This window comes from Anguilla anguilla, chromosome 14, assembly GCF_013347855.1.
Source record: "Anguilla anguilla isolate fAngAng1 chromosome 14, fAngAng1.pri, whole genome shotgun sequence".
NCBI classification, from domain to species: domain Eukaryota; kingdom Metazoa; phylum Chordata; class Actinopteri; order Anguilliformes; family Anguillidae; genus Anguilla; species Anguilla anguilla.
The window spans coordinates 30,838,985-30,859,030 of NC_049214.1; the positions used below are offsets into that span (position 1 = coordinate 30,838,985).

The 20,046-nt window shown below is 45.5% G+C and overlaps 1 protein-coding gene across 33 annotated transcripts in view; it reads left to right on the plus strand.

Annotated features, from left to right (window-relative positions):
• Window positions 1–20,046, plus strand: part of cast (calpastatin) — a 71,740-nt gene that overhangs the window by 41,240 nt on the left and 10,454 nt on the right. For 6 of the 33 annotated variants that reach the window (XM_035392336.1, XM_035392335.1, XM_035392338.1 and 3 more), the window contains 21 exons: window positions 3,941–4,078; window positions 4,973–5,080; window positions 5,469–5,606; window positions 6,589–6,705; window positions 7,671–7,778; window positions 9,419–9,463; window positions 9,613–9,711; window positions 10,798–10,878; window positions 11,669–11,710; window positions 13,097–13,183; window positions 13,494–13,574; window positions 13,924–13,998; window positions 15,955–16,047; window positions 16,358–16,435; window positions 17,157–17,255; window positions 17,384–17,500; window positions 17,741–17,854; window positions 18,195–18,302; window positions 18,672–18,764; window positions 19,135–19,227; window positions 19,924–19,989. In XM_035392336.1, coding sequence (XP_035248227.1) covers window positions 3,941–4,078; window positions 4,973–5,080; window positions 5,469–5,606; window positions 6,589–6,705; window positions 7,671–7,778; window positions 9,419–9,463; window positions 9,613–9,711; window positions 10,798–10,878; window positions 11,669–11,710; window positions 13,097–13,183; window positions 13,494–13,574; window positions 13,924–13,998; window positions 15,955–16,047; window positions 16,358–16,435; window positions 17,157–17,255; window positions 17,384–17,500; window positions 17,741–17,854; window positions 18,195–18,302; window positions 18,672–18,764; window positions 19,135–19,227; window positions 19,924–19,989 — 1,980 coding nt within the window. The remainder of the gene's footprint in view (window positions 1–3,940; window positions 4,079–4,972; window positions 5,081–5,468; window positions 5,607–6,588; window positions 6,706–7,670; window positions 7,779–9,418; window positions 9,464–9,612; window positions 9,712–10,797; window positions 10,879–11,668; window positions 11,711–13,096; window positions 13,184–13,493; window positions 13,575–13,923; window positions 13,999–15,954; window positions 16,048–16,357; window positions 16,436–17,156; window positions 17,256–17,383; window positions 17,501–17,740; window positions 17,855–18,194; window positions 18,303–18,671; window positions 18,765–19,134; window positions 19,228–19,923; window positions 19,990–20,046) is intronic. The other 27 variants (XM_035392363.1, XM_035392368.1, XM_035392342.1 and 24 more) reach the window with 26 other exon arrangements.

The window sequence follows — 20,046 nt, forward strand, 5'->3', positions numbered from 1 at the left end:
AGAGCTGCGCAGATCCCCCTGTCCGGCCTGTTATTAAAAAGCCTTTGGGTAACAGGCAGACTTATGTGCCAACTGCGCAGCAGAAAAGGCCGGAAAAGAAACCTCAGCTCTTCCTCCTGTTCGGGCTGGGGGTGTAGCCCCGCCCCTTTCCTGAATATGCACAGTGGAAAAGCACTGTAACCCTTTGAATCCCAAAATAAGTTGCATGTTTCTGAATTGATAGTGTATTGTAACTTTTTTGGGGAGTTTTTGAATTCATTTGTTTTAATGCAATATTTGTTATTAACATTGAATAAGTAGCCTAAAGCATTGTCATGTCTATCATGTCTCCGGAAAAAAAAAAATCCTTTTAACTTTTTAAATGCATTACATACCGCATAAGGACAATTCAGTGATTCCATACATAAGCACAAATAATATAGGTTGGCTTTTACAAATGCAAAAATCAAATGCATTAATGCAAAAAAAAAAAACAAATCTGCATATGTGTGCAGTGAACAGCTTATAATGGGGACAGAAGCAACTGGTGTTTCAAGCTGGCAATGCAGAACTTATCAGATACAAGGCCGAGTGATTCATGAATCTGCTAATAAACAAACGTATCTACAGGTGGTGAGCTGCAAAATGTTATCGGGAATATACAGGGACTTCGTAGGATGTTGTGTCCACCGCATGTGTCCAGTACGGCCTTGTGTGCGATGTGGCATGTAGCAATGTGTGGAATTCTGCGGGGGGAATTTAGTGGCAGTCTTCCATGAAAAATAGAGTATCAGCTCGGGTTAGATGATAGAAGAATTACATTCCATCTCGGACGTTGTTTCAGGATATTCCGTAAATGCATGACTGGGGTTCCGATCAGGTGCCTGAGAAGGGCCTTGACTACATGGACAACAATCTCTCGATCTCTGCCTTGTTGTGCTTTGATGATGAGGCGCATTGTCACCTTCGACAATATCCCTTCTGCGGGAAAGAAATGTTTTAACGCGAGGAAACCCACCAGAACCCTTCACTGTTCGATCACTCTGCTGTTTCCACACTTTTGTTCTCTGCCCTGGCTGGAACTTCGGGTTAGATGGAGTGAAGAAGCACGTGTGAACACATCCAGGAAAAACCCCCTACCCCTCCTGCCACGCCCCCTCCCCCTTTTACCAAAAACCGTGGCCTGAACTTTGACAGGCAAGTGTGAAGAGGCGGAATGTTCCAGCAGGGTGACATGATTTATTTCCCCCACAATGTGACCACCAAGTGACCTCTTCGCAAGGTGTCAATAATTAAAATATCAGTGTGAGGAGAGTGAGACATTATTAATTGGTGACCTTCTAATAACATTTTTTTGTCTGGAAGGGTCTTTTTTTCTGTGTGCGTAGGTGTGGTCATGCAGTGTTTTAAACCCCACCCCACCCCACCCTGTGACTACCGCCACTGGCCGCCCCCACTGGCCTCATCAGATAATCCCTTCTTCCTGGGAACGATGTCATCAGGCCAGGGCCACGCCCGAGTCGTCAGCGTGTTACGTAATTTTCCCGGTGACCCGCGTTTCACACGCCCGCATCGATTTTTCGCAGGAACAGCAGACGCGGCGAGACGCAGCGAACGTCACACTCCACCCCCCCTACCCCCGCGCTCTTCCAAACGTCAGTGTGGCCTGTGTGAGTCAGTCAGTGGGTCAGCACCGCGTATCGAGCGCTTAGCGGGACTTTCGCTGTTAGCGGCTGGATGGCTGTGAGAGTGAGGAGTCATCTGCGCCGTTGCGCTAACAGAAAACTGTGTTTCAAAGCAAAAAGGCGAATCCATCGCCTGCAGGGAAGAGACAAGGAAGCCCTTTGTGCCGGGACTAAGACTCCATTCCAGCACTTATTGTACTTTGTATCATCGTCCTGTTTTTGTAGCTTGTAGTGCCCCCTAGTTTGGCTTAGCATAGGTTAAGTCAGAGTAATGTTCACTGTGTGAACTGGACTTTGTGTTCTTGGCTATGAATAACTGTACAAAATGAGTGTTGGGCCTTATCGGGCCTGTGTTTTGTAGTTGTTCCAATGACCTTTGGTATGCACTTATTTTACATCGCTTTGGATAAAAGCGTCTGCCAAATAAATGTAAAGTAATGTATGTCACAGCGGCACTGATCCCAGGGGATTTTAAGCATTAATGGGGTGCAGCTCAGGGTGCACTTTGCTGTGCAGTGTCCCGTTTTGGGAGACGGTGTAGTGTAATGGGCAAGGAGTTGGTATTGTAACCGAAAGGTCACAGGTTTGATTCCCCAGTAGGACACTGCGAATGTATCATTGAGCGAGGTACTTAACCTGCATTGCTTCAGCATATATCCAGCTGTGCAACTGGATACACCGTAAACAAAGTTGTGTAAGTCACTCTGGATAAGAGTGTCTGCAAAATGCCTGTATTGTAATGGGAGTGTCTGGGAGGGTAAAATGCTAAAAAAAAAGAATAATAATAATAAATTTTTTTTTTTAAGTGCAGCCAACTACACATGCTTTAAACCAAGGGGGTGTCCTGTCTTATCCGAAAAGGGCGGGGCCAGTGTGGGTTTTTGTTTTAGCCCAGCGCTACGAAACCTGATTCAACTTATTCAATTAATTGTTGTCTTCAATCAAGACCTTGAAAAGTAGAATCGGGTGTCCGAATATTCTCGGAATAAAATAGGACACCCCTGCTTTAAACGCTCACATGGAAATAGGAAAACAATCTGTCATTTTGCAGGGAGTTTGTGTTCAGGCATCCATGCATCACTGTTCGGGGTTACTGAACATTGTAACATTCTTGAGGAAGAGAGTAAGAAATTTTCCACTGTGACACTGGTGCCTCAGTTTCCTAAATGCATACCTTCGGTTTAAGGTAGACCAATCCATTGGATTGGGGTGGGGGTGTAGTGATATTTAATGTTGAATGACGGCCATATAAAAACTCCTCTAATTATGAAGATGGTGGATGCGCTTGGACACTGGATGGCAGGGCTCGTTGCCACGGGAGATCGGCCCCCTACCCACTGACTCACTTTCTGAAATGCGGCTCCTGTAAATCTCAGAGTGCAGTCCGTCGCTTAGCCCTGGGGTCGCCATGGTGATGGTACATTGTGTTATTGGCAACCCTGGGTAGCATATTTGTCAGGCGCCAGTGGGAGTCCATAGGAACAGAACAGAAAGAATGTCTGTGAATTCCCCAGACCTGGATCAAATAGTTATTTTGAAATACCGTGACCCTTTACACACCTGTAAACAATTCTGGCAGATTGTTAACTAGTCTCAAAATAGATCTGTTTCCACCAATATTCTATGCCAGAGTCTTCTTTCATATCATTGTACATTTTGATTTGCAATGTGTCACTGAAAATTCTCAGGGATTTAAAGGAGTATTTTCACGTTTTGCCAGCATCTGCTGTAAACCGCTACTGTGTTATAATGCGTATTTGATCCAGGCCTGATTAGCATATATACAAAACTGGGTGCTGGTTTACTTTTGATGTGAGGCCGATTATGTCGCTCTCACCAGTTCAAACTACTGTGAGACCGTGCAAGACAAGACTGGCATGTTTTCCCTAGAATGATGCTGAGTAAATACTATGCAGTTCACATCAAAGTGATTGGTTGATATTTATGTCCATTTATGTCCAAATGTCCATTTCCATAACGACCGATAATGTAATAAATTAAACAGCCATTTTCATGTACGTATAATTTCTCAGTGTTCACAAAATGATTCACAATGTATCCACAATGTTATTTGCATGGAAATGCGGACTGAATATGGAAAATTGTGTGAATGTGTTTGTGTATCGTTCTAATGGAATTTTTTTTTCTTAATGACCCGCCATTTTGTTGCTGTAAATAACTTCTCATGCCAGCATAGGCATTGTATTAGCAGGAAACAGCATCATAGTTGAGGAGGGGCGGTCATTGAAAAGCACACGCTCCTTTTGCATTTACAGAAAGCGGCCACGTCCCCTGCAGCTGCGGCTGCTAAGCCAGCTGCAACGACTGCTGCAGCTGGAGCAGCCGCTGCAGCTACTGCAGCAGTGAAGCAGGTGACCCCAGGGGCAGCGACAGCTCCGAAAGAAAGTCCCAAGGTAGACCGCTCACTCGCTGGCAATCTTCCCTTGCGGTCTTATCTTCTGTTAACCCACGCTTCTCTCTCAGGACCTTTCTCTTTAAACACCTTTCACCTCTGAACTCTTACCCCTGACCTCTTTCCCTTGGATTAACCGCTTCTCACGTCCTGCTGAAATCCCCTCCTGCTTGGGCTGCATTGAGACATGCGATCAATGCATCGCATTCCTACCTCTCAATGTGGGGGGGGGGGGGGGGACCGCCCTTTTCAGGTCCGCTTGTAATCTCATCACAATTACTTTCCATTGCATCCGCGTTCTCTTATGTTTCCCGTTCACCTTCCTTCTGCACGATGATGTGCTATTGACGGGTTCATCCTCATCCATCCTAATTCTGTTCTCCTTGCCACTCGACTTATTTTTTTGTATCGCTGTCCACTTTGCCGGTTTCAAAAGAAAAGTGGGTATGAAAATTTAGCTGTTATTTTGTGTTACCTTTCTACCCAGAAAATTGTGGATGTTAATTGTGTCTTGTCTTTGTGAAAATGGCTCACTTTTTTGGGGGCCATTTCAATTTGCTATATGAGCAGGATATTTAAATTAGCCCTTGCCTATATCTTTGACTCCAGGATCTCTTTATGATTATTTCCCATCAGCATCTTAAACATTCATAATGCAGTGTCAACATCAGTGTTGACACAGTGCTGGTGACTCTATACAAACAGGCAAATAAGCTTAGGTGGGTTTAATGACCTGTTCTTCTCATTAAATATTCCTGTTTATTTCATACATTTGGAGGATCATAATCAAAAGTTTTTTCTGGTTGTGGAAGTGCATTCTGTCTACGAGGACTTCAGTTTTCAGTTTAGAAGTTGTGTTGTGTGTGTAAAACCTGTGACCACTTTCTGGTTGTAGCAGGCAAAGGCACCTGCCTCTCCTTCTAAAGCCAAGCCGTTTAACGCTGCAGCTGGAGCTGCAGTCCAGGCCACAAGCCCCAAGGAGACCCCGAAAGAATCCCCGAAGGTAGCTCGCCTGATTTTGCATGTGTGCTGAGATTAAACAACATGGGCTTTTAAGCTGCTGCCTCTCCAAGGGTCTTGATGTCTTGGTGGGATTTATCTTGTTTTCACTGCCTCATGGATCTTCTGTCCTTTGTTTTATCTCAAGCCATTAGAATCAGGAGAACAGTATACAGAAATGTACCCAAGTCATGTTTCTTTACTCAAGCTTCTATCCAGCTCTCGGTGCATCTCTTGCTGGGTTGGCCTCTCTGTTGAAGCTTCCCCCTTTTTGGATGGGTTCTGTTCCTTCTCTGGGTGTGCGGCCGTGGGGGTGTGGGCGGGAGGGGTTGTGGTGAAACACTTATTCAAGCTCTGTTCAGAGCAGGTCTTAATTATGCCTGTGTTGTCAGACCACACCCATCGCTTCAAGCAAATGGGAGCCTGCTAAAACGGAGCCTGCGAAGCTTGCAGTCGGAGCAGACAAAGCAGCCAAACCGGCTGACAACCAGGGAAAACCGCAGGATGTGAAGCCAAAAGAGTCACCCAAGGTATCCAGCCAAACCGGAGCAGGGTGGAGAACTATGACCACTTGCATTTGGGGTTTGAGCTTTTGTGGTCTTTCCAGTCCATCCATTAACAACTGTTACTTCTTCTGTTCATCACTTGGCCTAATCTCTGTTTCCATCCATCATCAACTAGTTCTCATCGTCTTCCATTCTACACCAGTGGACTCTTTTCTTCACTTTTCTCCTTCTTGGTTTTCTCAACTGGGGGTCCCCTACTCATGCAGTAGGGTTTGGGTGCTGAGCTTCATCAAGCTCTCATGCGGGCTGGTTTTAATCACACTTGTGTTCTTAGACCAAACCCAGTTCACTGAGCACAGGGGAGCCTTTAAAACCTGCAGCTGCAGCCAAGGCAGACAAAACAGCTGAGGCTGCAGTCACAAAAAAAAATATGAAGTGAATCCTGAAGAATCACCCAAGGTATCCAGCTAACCTCCCCAGGACAAAGGATACACGGGGACCTTAGTTTATGGGTTTTGGGTTCGAGTTCATCTCATCATTCTTTTAATGACTTTCCCATCTCATCTTTGTCGTTTGAACTAATCACATTTCTTGCTTCTTTTCGGTGCTCATATTCAGTATCTTCCTGCGCTACCATTGGAAGAGAATGGTGGCTTTGGTGAAACTCTGACTATAGGGGATCTTTTTCTGTCTGTCTTTTCCTGTGTCCTCAAATTTCTGATACGATCTTACTCACAAGCATCATTTCATGGGTATACTCGCACTCTTCTTTCTGCTCGAAATTGCACATTTAAGGATCCAAGTTAGAGATTTGAGGAGAAGTAGAACAGGGATCCTTTGCCCAATCAGCATCATGTTCAGGTTCTGCATTATTTTGGCCACTTCTTCATTAAATTCTCTCTTGCTTTCCCCCTCTGGGGCTCCTCTACTCATTCTGCTGAGAGTCAGGTGCAAAGTTTATTCAGGCGCTGCTGTGGGCTGGTTTTAATCACACTTGTGTTGTTAGAGCTCACCCATCTCACCGACCAAAGGGAAGCCTGTGAAAGGTGAGCCTGCCGCTGCAGCTGAAGCTGCGGCCAAAAAGGGAAAACCAGAGGAAGTGACTCCTAAAGAGACGACAAAGGTACCTGGCTAACTACACATTGGCAGACAATACATGGGGGGCTTTTGTGTTTGGGGTTTGAGTCTCGGTGGTCTGCATCATCCTTTGTTTCAAAACTTCAGTGCCTTGTTTTCTTGACCTTGCCACCATTTTGATCATTGCTTCACATTCCTGGTCATAGTCTGTGTCCTACTACTCTTCATTAGGAGCAGAATGTGAGGAGAAGCTAACCTCTAGGGATCCTTTCTTCCACCCATGCTTTCAGTCTCCTTTTCCGGCCTTGGCGTTCTGATCCGATCTTCTTCTTGATCGTAACCTCATGGGTACAATTGCATGTGATTCTCCATGAAGTATAAGCTTAGGCAATTTGAGGAGATGATGTGCAGGAATCTCCTGTTCAGACCTCATCTTCAGTTTGGCATTCTTGGGGTCTTTTCTCTTGGTGTCATGCTCTGGGGGTCCTCTACTGATGCTGAGCTTCTTCAAGCTCTTTTTTGGGCTGGTTTTAATTGTACACATCCTCTTTTTCATCGTTTCACTCACACTATTCATCCATGGAATGTGAGACTTGAGAAAAAGACGGGCAGGGATCTTCTGTCTGAAACTCACCATCTTCCCTTCTGCACTACTGGGTCTTTTCTGCGTTAAGGGCCTTCTCTACTCATGCTGTGGTTTTCGGGTGCCGAGCTTCTTCAAGCTCATTTTTGGGCTGGTTTTCATCACACTTCCTTTGTTTTTGGACAAAACCCCGTTCACCAATTAATAACTGGCATGTCTTGTATGTATCACCTGGCCTCATCTCCACTTCTTATCCATCATCAGCCAGTTGTCATCATCTTCCCTTCTTCACTAACAGACTCTTTTTTTCTACTGAAGTCCTTTTTGGTTTCCTCAACTGGGGGTCCCCTACTCATGCAGTAGGGTTTGGGTGCTGAGCTTCATCAGGCTCTTTTGTGGGCTGGTTTTAATCACACTTGTGTTCTTAGCCCAAGCCCAGTTCTCTGAGCAAAGTGGAGCCGTCAAAGCCTGTAGCTGGAGCAGCTGACGTCTTGAAGGGGAAACCAAAGCCAGGGAAGCCTCAAGAGGGGTCCAAGGTACCTAAGCAAATACACGCTGGACAGAGGATGAATGGGGGTACCTTTGTGTTTCGGTTTTGAGTCACGGTGGTCCACTTCATCATCCTCTAAAAATAAATGGGCCATCTCTGACCAGTAAACCAGACAGCTCATAGAGAGATTGGGTGTGTGAGGTTAGCTACAGGTTTGTGACTCGCAAGAAATTTCCAAAACTTTCCTGACAATGGAAGATGACTGGACAAAAGCCACTGTCGTCTATGGATTGCAAGTAGGCCATTACTGTAGAATATCCCTGCTAATGATCAACAATATATATGTTCTGTTTTTTTAACTTGTAGTTGGACCGAGAAGAACATTTCCGGGTTTTTATAAAATGTTGGGTTATCTTCTGTCATCGGTCCTGTACATTGGATAATTTATTGATTCTTGCTACTTTCAAGCTACCCACCTGCCTCTCAGAGAACCGTTCTCAGAGAACTAGCCAGTCTGCTTTTTCTGTGAGAAGCATTCCTGTGTTTTTGTTCAGATTCTGTTTGTTCTACCTGATGAACAAACAGAACTGGCTTTTGCCAAGAAGTTTTGGCAATCGTTTGTGCAATTATTTGCACAAGAACGAAGACGTTACTGCAGAACATCATATAATAGTGTAGGACCAATAGAGTTTATAAATCATCATTCATTTTGTAGCGTACTATATGATTAATACAATGTGAAGTAAGAGTGTACAGTGGTATGCAAAATGTTGGTCACCCCTCATCAAATTGCTTGTTTTGTTGATATTCTGAATGAAAAGTTAACAACTTCTGCAGGGAACAAATTTGAACATGATATATTTCAGTAAGTTTTAATGCACTAGTACTATATATTTGCCAAATTTGACAGATAAAAAAAAAGATAAAGCATTAAATATGGTCTGTGATAAAGTTTAGGCACCCTGTCAGTCAGTAACTTCTCCTCCACAGTTTTTAAACATATACTGTAGTCTGCTAACCGCCTTTCTAATCTAGATTTAGGAATGTTTCCCACTTTTACATGCAGAACCCTTTTAATGTACTACGTGTTTGAGACTGTCTCTCAGAATTTCTGAAAATATTCAAATATGACAGCGAAGGACAATCCAATACCTTATTCTTTCATTCCTTTAAGTAGTTTGTGGTTGAACTGCTGAACCACTGTTGTTGACACTACCACTTTGCAAATCTATTCTTGCAGGTCAATATGCCTTTCTTTCTATAAAGATTGATAGTTTTTTGGCAAGATTGTGGGAAAAACTGCTGGGTCATGAGGCAAGCATAGAAAGCTAGTCGGCTAGCTAACTAGCCAACGTCCATAGCTGCACCTGGCCAACTAGGCAACATTCCATGACTTACAAATGTATTGTTTGAGCGAGTTTATCATAAGAAATAAAACTTCGATTTAAACCTGAATATGCAGATGGAGACAAAACCAAAGTGGCTAACTGGCTAGCACAGTGATGGTACTGCGAAACATCTATACATTTAAGTTTACATTTTGGTGTTCAGCAGACGCTCTTATCCAGAGTGACTTACAAGCTTGCGTATAACAGTGCTGGAGGAACCGTGCAAGGCCTTGAAAATCAATTCCAATAAGTCACAGCGGTTTCCCCTGTGTTAAGTCTGTCCCACTCTGGCCTGCAGATCCAGGTGGAGGTGGTACCCATTCCTGTCACAAAATCAGCCGATGTGAGCATTTCCACCCCCCCCCAACCCCCTGCCTCTTGACCCACCCCCTTGCACTTTGCATCTTGGCGGTACAGTGTGGTGCATTGTCCTCAGTTTGCTGTGTGTTTTTTTTATTGTGTGTGCGTGTGTGTGTGTGTGTGTGTGTGTAGAAGCCTGTTGTGGACCCCTTTGACGCTCTTGCTGACAGTTTGCCCTCCGAGGCCCCGGCCCCCACAGCACCAGTTTACACAGGCCCCGAGGTCACGGAGGTACTGAGCTCGCTGTCTGCCTGTCTGTCTGTCTGTCTGTCTGCCTGTCTGTCTGTCTGCCTGTCTGTCTGTCTGTCTGTCTGTCTGTCTGCCTGTCTGTCTGCCTGTCTGCCTGTCTGTCTGTCTGCCTGTCTGCCTGTCTGTCTGTCTGTCTGCCTGTCTGCCTGTCTGCCTGTCTGCCTGTCTGTCTGCCTGTCTGCCTGTCTGTCTGTCTGTCTGCCTGTCTGCCTGTCTGCCTGTCTGTCTGCCTGTCTGCCTGTCTGTCTGTCTGCCTGTCTGCCTGTCTGTCTGCCTGTCTGTCTGTCTGTCTGTCTGCCTGCCTGTCTGCCTGTCTGCCTGTCTGCCTGTCTGTCTGTCTGCCTGTCTGCCTGTCTGCCTGTCTGTCTGTCTGTCTGCCTGTCTGTCTGTCTGCCTGTCTGCCTGTCTGCCTGTCTGTCTGTCTGTCTGTGGAATAAAGTGTGTGTCTGCTGTGCGTCCACATGTCCATTTGTGCCGAGTGTTTGCTCACCACAGTAATTTTAGGTACTTCATGTTGGTTGTGTGTATCAACAGGGAATAATTGAGAATGATGATTGGTTGTTGTGTGTTTACTGTGCCTTGCCACATGTTATTGGTACCTTCAAATGTGTAACATCTCACTTTGATAGTATGTGTAGTGTGCTGATTGGGTGATAGAGTGTGTGCATATTAATTATGTGTATAGGAAGAGTATTGTTAATCTGATGAGTAGTTCTATGTGTTTGTTATGGTGTGTTTTAGTAGCGTGATGGATTGTGTTTAGTTGATCGGGTGTGTCCGTAGTTTCTACAAAGTTTGTTGCGATGGGATACTGTAACACGTGTGTGCTGTGACTGCACGTGTTACCACGCGTGTGAACTGTGCGATCTGTTCACGTGTGTCACAGAGTATTTGGCCTAAGTGATCATGTTGAGCTTGTGAGGGGGTGCATGCTGACTTTGCGTCGACAGAGTGCGTACCAGTCCTCGCAGGCCGCGAGACGTTGTGCAGTGCGTATGCGTGCATGTGTGTGTCGTGTGTCCATGTGCCCTGGAAGTGTGTAACACACGTGTGTGTCGCATGTCCCAGCATGGTGTCACGAGTGAAAAGGGAATTCTGTGTGGGGAGGACGAGAGAACATTACCACCAGGATACAGATTTGAAGACATGGTCAGTCCTTTCCCTCTCCACTTCCTGTTACTCTTCTAACCCTCTCCACTTTGCCTTCCTCTTCCATCCCTCTCTAATTCCTCTTCCTCATATAACCCTCTCTACTTCCTTTTCTAACTATCTCCATTTTGTCTTCCTCTTCTAACCCTCAACTTCCTCTTCTTACCCTCTCCACTTCCTCTTCTAACCCTCTTAACTTCCTCTTATTCCTCTAACCCTCTTTACATCCTCATCTAACCCTCTTCAGTTCCTCCTCCACTTATTACCCTCTCCATTTCCCATTCCTCTTCTAAGCCTCTCCACTTTGTCTTCCTCTTCCAAACCTCTCCAATTCCTCTTCCTCTTCCAAACTTCTCCACTTCCTCTTCTAACCATCTCCATTTTGTCTTCCTCTTCTTACCCTCTCCACTTCCTCCTCTAACCCTCTCCACTTCCTCTTCCTGTTATAACCCTTTCCACTTCCTCTTCTTACCACCTCCACTTCCTCTTCATCTTCTTGCCCTCTCTACTTCCTCTTCCTCTCTCCACTTTCTCTTCTTCTAACTCACAGCCACACTGCTGACGCACTGCTGTCCTCGAATAGCCTGGGACTGTAAGCAGCGTGGAAGTATTCATTACCACGCTTATGGCTCCAGTGTAATAGAGCTCCAGTTCTCCTCCTGCAATTTGCACAACCCTCTAATTCTGAATGACGGACACGCATGTGACCGATACCGATAGATTCGAGACGCCTTTAGAGTTTCCTCACCCAACTGACTTTTTCAATTTCCTTTTTTTTTGTCTTTTTAAGGGTAAGAATATCCCTGCAGACCTACCGGAAGTCAAGCCCACGGTAAGGCTGCCCCCATAGCTGAAGTCCTCACTGAAACAAATCCGCAATGGGGGGGTGTTTACTCTAACCACTTCAGGCAAATGTAGCATTGCTAGCTGCACATGCTGTACTTGCATGAACTCCAGACAAGGCCCAAGAAGTAAACTGAGGACAAGATTCAGTTTGTATCATACTTTTGTATCAGATAGTTCAAGACTGTCTGATACAAAGCAAGGAATTAATAAAATCCGAGATTACCTTTCAGAAGACGTCTGAGTTGAATCTCAGACATGGCAGTGCTATCTTTGTTGGTTTGGCCTAATGAACTGCCACAGGTTTTGTGCATCTATGAGATTACAGGCATTTATCAGATTCTCTTATCCAGGGTGACTAACACAATGCAACTTTGACATAGTTATGCTGTTATACTGCAGGTTAAGTAAGGTTAAGTACCTTGCTCAAGGGCAGTGTACCCAGGAATCAAACCTGCCTTTTCCCATCAGGACAAACCGGCACTCACAGGTTGTCCTGTTTGCAGTCCCTGCTGTGCATTAAATGAGTGGGCAGCTGCACTAGAGTAATTGATGATCAGCTGGGATTGAAGCCAGAGGGTTGCAGGTTTGAATCCTCATGTGGCATAATTGCATCTGCCTCCTTTTTTGTGCTATTTGGAGTTAAATCAAAAAGCACAAAGAAAACAAAGTAACAAAGCCAAAAAAAAATCAGACTTGAAATGAGTCAGAAGTTCTTCAATTATACTTTTGTTCACATGTGTACTTTAATTACAACAATTTAATTTGAACGCAGTGTGTTCATGTGGTGCATTTTTAAATTCCCGTGTGTATTATGTAACTGTCTGTTGTGTGTTAGCAATGTCTTTAAGAGCAACATCTTAAAAAACCATTGGTGTGATTTTCTGTTTAGTTTAATGGCGCTGAGGGTGAGCGTGGCTGTGGGTTTGATTGACCGCTTATGCTTGCTCGCACATCCCAAAGTGTTTTCTTTCCTGCGGCTCCCATCACTGAATGATGAACACAGACGCCCCCTTGTGGAAGTTTTGTGAAATGTACTTTTACTGGACGAACAAGCACAGTATTTAGGCTTGTAATTTGGCACAAAAAAGTGGATTCTGTGTCGAAAAGCAGCCTGAAGTTAAAGAATGGAATGACACATTAAAACCTTAAAAAATTAGAGTGTGGAATCGCAGTTCATATACCACCAATATCAAACTCCCGTGAGAGGAAAAAGATGTACAGGTAATTAAAGTTAAATTAAGGTGTAGACAGAAAAAATGTGAGATTGAGGGCGAAACTCAGGACAACAATCTGAGGAAGTCTTTCTGAGGTGGAAAAGGTTAAAAACACTGTTTGTGTACGTGTGTGCTAACTCAACGTTTTCATTTCCCAGAAACCCTTGAGCACGGACGAGGCTCTGGACTCTCTCTCTCTCGGGTTTGAGAGCTCTCCGCCTCCCAGCACCCAGAAGAAGGAGCCGGTAAGTCACCAGAGAACAAGAACCTCCCTACATCACTTCCTGTCAACAGTATAGTAAATAAAGTACTGCGTCAAATCAGTGCGGTCACAGCAAAATGGAATCTGCTGTTATACCATTAGCCAGCTCTGGGATGTACTTTGAGCATTTAATGCCCCTCTTAAACCAGTAGTGTGAGTTTAACTTTTAACAGAGTCATGAGTCTGTATGTTAAGGTATGCAGTAGCTCTGCCGCACCATGCAGGAGTCTGTGGCTGCTTTACTTCTCGTTTCTTACCACATCGTTTTCTCCTCCTCCGCCTTGCGTGTGTAGAAAGTGGAGGACGTGTCCGCGATTGACGCCCTGTCCTCTGGGTTCTCCAACTTCGCCCCGCCTCCACCCTCCACACAGAAGGTAAACAGCAGGAGAAAAACAGACAGGGACTCAATCCACAATACAGCATGCCTGACAGCACTAGCTTATCTTTGTTTAGTAACAGCCTTGCACTCAACAATGTCTGCTACCACTACAATACGAACACTTAACAGATGCTCTTATTCAGGATGATGTACTGGAGTGAAGAACATCAGTGTTAGTCTCAGGAATACAAAAATTCTGTATCACCAAGAAGGTACTGGATGCCCTTTTAGAGATCAATAAGTTTAATGCTAACCTAGCAACAAATTGTATTGATACGAAGGAAAGCGCCACGAGACAGAGGACCTATCTTTACTTAGCTGTACCTGTAACATTATTCCAAAAGGAAATCCAAAGAGAGAAAGAAACAAACAAAGGATATCTAAAGAGGGTCAGGGGAGCCATGGTGGATTCTGAAGAGGTGAGTCTACAGTCTGTGTTGGACGATGGGCAGTGTTTCTGCTGTCCTGTCTGCAGTGGGAAGCTCATACCACCACCGGGGGGCCAGAACAGACAAGGAGACCTTGAAGTTCAGACACATGAGTGGGGTTTGGGGAAGAGGAGGGGGAGATGTCCAGAGGTAGCAGAATGCAGAGGTCTGGTTAGTATGTAGGGTCTGACCATTTGAAGATAAAACGGAGCTGTCCCTTTACCTGCCTGATCGGCCAGCACCAAGGTTCTTGAATTTGATGTGAGTTCATTTAGGTCGCCAGTGGAGGGAGATGAGAAGGGGAGTGACACGACTGAGCCTGAGGAGGTTGTAGGTCAGAGGAGCAGCAGCATTCTGGAGGAGCTGCAGATGTCTGATGTTGGTGGCAAGGAGGCCAGCAAGGAGAGTTGCAGTAGTCCAGAGAAGAGCTGACTAGTGTCTGGACTAAAACCTGGCTTGAGTTAGGTGGTGAGGATTCTCTGGATATTGCGCGAAAAGAATCTGATCACCCAACAAACGGCCATGATTTTCTCAGAGAGGGACAGCTTGTTGTCCAGTACCACTCACAGACGCCTAGCAGATGAAGAGGGTGACACTGTGGTACAATACAGGGTGAGGGAAAGCTCAAGCAGGGGAAAAGGACTTAGCTGTACTTGGAAGAAGATCATCTCAGTTTTAGCCAAGTGCAGCTTTAGGCAATGGCTTGTCATCTAGCTTGAGATGTCTGGTAGACAAGCTGAGATGCGTACCAACATGAATTGTATGAGGTAGGGGGGAGAGGAAAGAAACAGTTGTTTGTCATGACAAATGATAAGACAGGCCATGGGAGGATATGACAGAACCAAGAGACTTAGTATAGACAGTAGAGAAAGAGGACCATGGACTGAACACACACACACACACATTCACATACAACCTGGAAGTAGTGAGTGGGGAGAAAGGAGGCAAACCAGATCCCCAACATATTCAGGGAAGAGGTGGTGGTCAACCTCTTTCGAATGCTTCAGAGAAGTCGAGGCGGATTAGAAATGAGGAAGAGGAGAGAGGGGTTGAGTGGGAAGTGATGAGGAGAAAAAGGAGACAAGGTGGTAATGACGCGTCTGGATGGGGCTTGAATGTCAGACTGGGTGCAGAGCAGTTTCTCTTGATGGCCAGGCCCCAGCTGGTTTCATTCTCTGTGGATAGAGACTGACTGCAGCATGGCGAGGTCAATGGAGTGGAGCAGAGGGAAGAAGCCAGCTGACTGGGAGCTCTCCAGACGAATGTTGAAGTCTCCCAGCTGAATCAATGAGCTAAGCAGGATCTCTAGCTCTTCATGAAAGTCAGCCAGCAGGGCCTGGTGGACAGTAGAGAGCCATATTAAACCGGTTGGTGGGGGTAGCAACAGCCCCAGCACGGAATTCAAATTAAGTGATACACAAGGCCGAAAGAGAGAGAGAAGAGAACATGGCCAGGAAGAGGAAGCAAGCAGACCATATTGACCTTACTTGCCAGAGACGAAGTCTGAGGAGACGACCTCTTGGGCTGTCTGGGCTATGCTGCTTGTTTCAGTGGCAGAAAGAAACTGGAGGGAGGAGTAGGACGAGATGAAGCTGGCCTCTCGAGCTGCTGATCGGCAGTTCCATAGGTTCGCCTGCTCCTGTAAGGCTGTCGCAGGGGGACTGGGGTGGGTAGAGGGGTAGAGGAGGTTGGAGAGGTTTGGGTACTGCCCCCCGAAAAGATCCAGTGCTTCTGCTTATATGTGCTGCTTGAAATTGCAGGAATGTTACTGGAAGGATTCACTATGGGGATTCTCTAAGGGCCCCTCTACTGCTGTGTTATCTCTCTCTCTCCCTTTATATATACACTATCTCTCTCTCTCTTTTTCTCTCTCCCTACCCCCTTGCTCTTTCTCCCCCCCTTTCTCTCTCTCTCTGTCCTTAATCCATTCTCTTTTCCCTTCTCCAGAAAGTAGAGGAAAAGGTCACTGCAAGTGCTTCATCAGCAGGACCATTGAAGTCAGCAGCGCCACCTGCTGACAAGAAAGCCAAGTTAGAGAAGGTACTTCTTAAAAAACATTGAGCGCTAAATGAATTCAGTTGAATGAATGAAAGTTTCAGTGAATGCCAGTATCAGGTTTCTATGTCCTATGTCTAACGCTGTTCTTCCAGGCCCTTTATATACGCTTGCTATAATTTTAAAAAATATTTGTAAATGTGTTTGGGTGGATTTTGGCATAATCTCCGAATAGTTTAGAGGTGACAGACATTACCACGTGGTTATTAGGGTTCTCAGGAACTGAAGGTGAACTGACCCATTGTAATCCCCATTCACTCCCTCCCACCCCCACCCCAAATTTGTTTTTCCCCAGGGTTGTGAGGACTTCTCTCTGAAGGGGGCTGTGGAGTCCCCCAAAGCCCCTGCTAACAAGAAGCCTGCAACGGATGGGGTGAGTTTGCTACTGTGATGTCACAGTTCACTGCCCCAACAACCAATTGCAGTCCTCTTTGGAGATATGACGTCAATTATCAACACTTGGAGCCTTGGAGTTGTGTTTTGGCCGAATAGGAAGAAACCAGGCCTGGCTCAGACACATACTTGAAATGCTTTAATTCGTTAGATGTTGGTTAAACTGCACCTGCAGGTTCCTGAGTATTTTTTCAACAAAGCATGTTGCTAACCAAAAACATACAATCACGCGAAGCGAAATTGGCCTGAGTAATGGTGAAAACCATGGTTCTTTTGAATTTTGTCAGTAATTAAAATGGGGTGTTTCTGGGGCGTTAAAGGGTTATGGAAGTTTAACTAATTAAATAACATAAAGTAAATAAAATAACCCAGGTCTGGCGGGAGCACGAATGCAGATCAACTGTTATGATGCAAGAATACGGAGTATCTATAGAATGTAGAGTAAAAAAAATTACACTCTTAAACTTTTTTTTCTATTTGAAGAATACGTACCAGTGCATTTGCCTTTTAAACTGGGGGTCCAAAGCGATACAGATGTACAGGAAACTGACTGATTTGTGAGGGGCAGACATAAATACTCCACAGTGCCTTTGGCACATTGTATTCTGGGTCAGTCCTGTATTTACTAGGACTGTGAAGAAAAGGGCCTTTGTGTTTCTGGGTCTCACATCTCCCCCCTTCTGCCGTGACCCCGTGGTCAGTCCATGTCTCTGGACGCTCTGAGTGCTCTAGGGGACCTGCTGCCAGACGCCGAACCCGTACCGGAGCCCCCCAAAATCCGCCCCGAGGACATGGTCAAGGTACTGACACAGTGCATCAGCAAAATCAGTCCGCCTAGCTGTCCATTATGCACGTTTCAGAATATGTATTCAAACCTGGTCTGCACAATGCTTCAATGTGCGTGTGTGCGTGCGCGTGTGCATCACAGGTGGATGAGTTGAAGTCGGAGGAGGCCGTGAGAGTTGGAGAGAGGGAGGACACCCTTCCTCCAGACTACAGGTTCAAAGAGGAGGACCGGAAACATCTGCCCCCTCCCAAAATTGAGGTAAAAACACTTACAGACTGACAGACACTCCCTTACACCCTCCCTCTTTACACACACGCCTGTGAAAGACCAAAATTATGGGTCACAGGCAAAACACAGGGGTCACAATTTTGTCTGTGGTCAAAATCTCTAAAATGTAATATCCCATCACTGGGTTGCCTTGACAACGCACACCATCCAGGTTTAATGTTTTTTTTAAATGTACTTTGCATCACTGTCCCCTGTCGCCTCCCCCCTCAGCCCTCTCTGGATGCAGGGGAAGCTCTGGACATCCTGGCTGGAGGTTTTGATGCCCCTGCAGTCGCCCCCACTGTGCAGGCCCCATTACCCCCCTCCACAAAGGCCCCCAAACAGGTATAAGCACCCCTTTGCTGCAGAGACCCAGCACCCCAAATAGATTTTCACTTATCTGTTCATAAGCAGAAATAGCTCATTAAATTTCATATTGATTGTATTCTGATGTAGGCTATTCTACTCACGTCATGAAATAGCCCATTAAATGAAATCCAAATAGTGTCAAACCTAACTATGTTCTTACAGTAATTAACAGTGTATATTAAGAATATGCAACTTCATTTAAATTAACAGCTATTTAATGAACATTCTACCCCTCTCTACCCCACTCTGCTCCTCTCTACCCCATTCTACTTCTCTTGACCTCTCTGTCCTTCATTCTACCCCATCTACCCTTCAGCCCTCTAAGGGTACAGTAGATCATGTTGCCCCCCCCTCTGGAAAGGTATCCACATGTCATGCTGCTCCTCCGGGAGTTAAGATGCCCCCCGTAGAACCCGTCAAGAAGGTAAGAATCTGACCAGGTCAAGTATGGCTTGGGTCTGGCCAGGTCAATTATGTATTCAAATAAAACCCTTCTGCAGTTCAGTGCTTTCACACTTTAATATAATAAAGAATGTATTAATTAGAACTCTCTGATGTGTTCTTTGTACATTCCAGGCTTCTGGAATTTTTACAAAATTGTTTTCCTTAAAATTAAAAGCTGGTTGGTATTGTATGAATGTTACTGGAAGGATTCAGTAAGGAAATTCTTCAAGGGTCTCTGTCTTCCTTAAAATCAAGTGCTGCTTGAAATTGTAGCCATGTTATCCTCACTCTCTCTCTCTCTCTCTCTCTCTCTCTCGCACACACACACACACACACACACACTCCTCAGCCTAAAGTGGACGACGTGGATTTTGTGCCCCGCCCCACAAAAGCCTCTGCTGTCCAGGCCCCAGTGCCCCCACCTACCCAGTCCCAAAATAAGGTAGGAGCCCCACCCGAACCATCACTGTACACCCAGCCCCCCCCCCCCCCCCCCCAGAAGGTACGAGCCCCACCCTAACCTTCACTGTACACCCAGCCCCCCCAGAAGGTACAAGCCACACCCTAACCATCATTGTATACCCAGCGCCCTCCCCCCCCAGAAGCTACAAGCCCCACCCTAAAATTAAAAGCTGGTTGGAATTGTATGAATGTTACTGGAAGGATTCAGTAAGGGAATTCTTCAAAGGTCTCTGTCTTCCTTAAAATCAAGTGCTGCTTGAAATTGTAGCCATGTTATCCTCACTCTCTCTCTCTCTCTCTCTCTCTCTCGCACACACACACACACACACACACACACACACACTCCTCAGCCTAAAGTGGACGACGTGGATTTTGTGCCCCGCCCCACAAAAGCCTCTGCTGTCCAGGCCCCAGTGCCCCCACCTACCCAGTCCCAAAATAAGGTAGGAGCCCCACCCTAACCTTCACTGTACACCCAGCCCCCCTCCCCCCCCCCCCCCAGAAGGTACAAGCCCCACCCTAACCTTCATTGTATACCCAGCCGCTCCCCCCCCCAGAAGGGTATGAGCCTAACTTCACTATACAGACCCATTGTGTGATTAAATTGTGTCAATATAGCAGTATTTACATTAATTTTCCAGCAAAACAAACATCTTCAGAGCTAGCTTGAAAGACAATTTGCTAGTTAGTTATTTATCTGTTTCTTAATTTTGCAAGAAGTTTTGTCAGCATGAACGTATTCATCATGTTATTCAAGCCAGCAAAGTAACTTCCAAAACAGATGTACACCAACTTCATATACAAGGAAAGGAAAAAATCACTTAGAGCAGGGATAATGTCATTCAAAATGGCTTTTCACAAAATTGACTTATTGTAATGTTTGCATTTTCATTATAATATATTGTTGATCATGTAGGCATTATTAATCAACTACTTCAAAATTTGTTTTTTCTTAAATTTTTGTGCAAAATAGCTCACTTGTGATTTGGTTGGACAAAATGCCTTTGACTCTCATGCAAACCAGAATACTGCTTCCGCTGAATTATGTTGTGGTTCTGCACAGACAGAAAATTCACCAGCTCTGCTGTGTCAAAGTCCTCATCCTCTCTACTGCCTCGGTTCTCTCTTCCTGAATGTAGAAAGCCCCTCCCACTGTGGCTGCTGGCCCCGCCCCCGCAGCGCCCACAGCAGCTAATACGGATGAGGTGTGTACCGCTATATAATAACTCATCACTCACTCTTTTATCGAAAGTTTCACCATC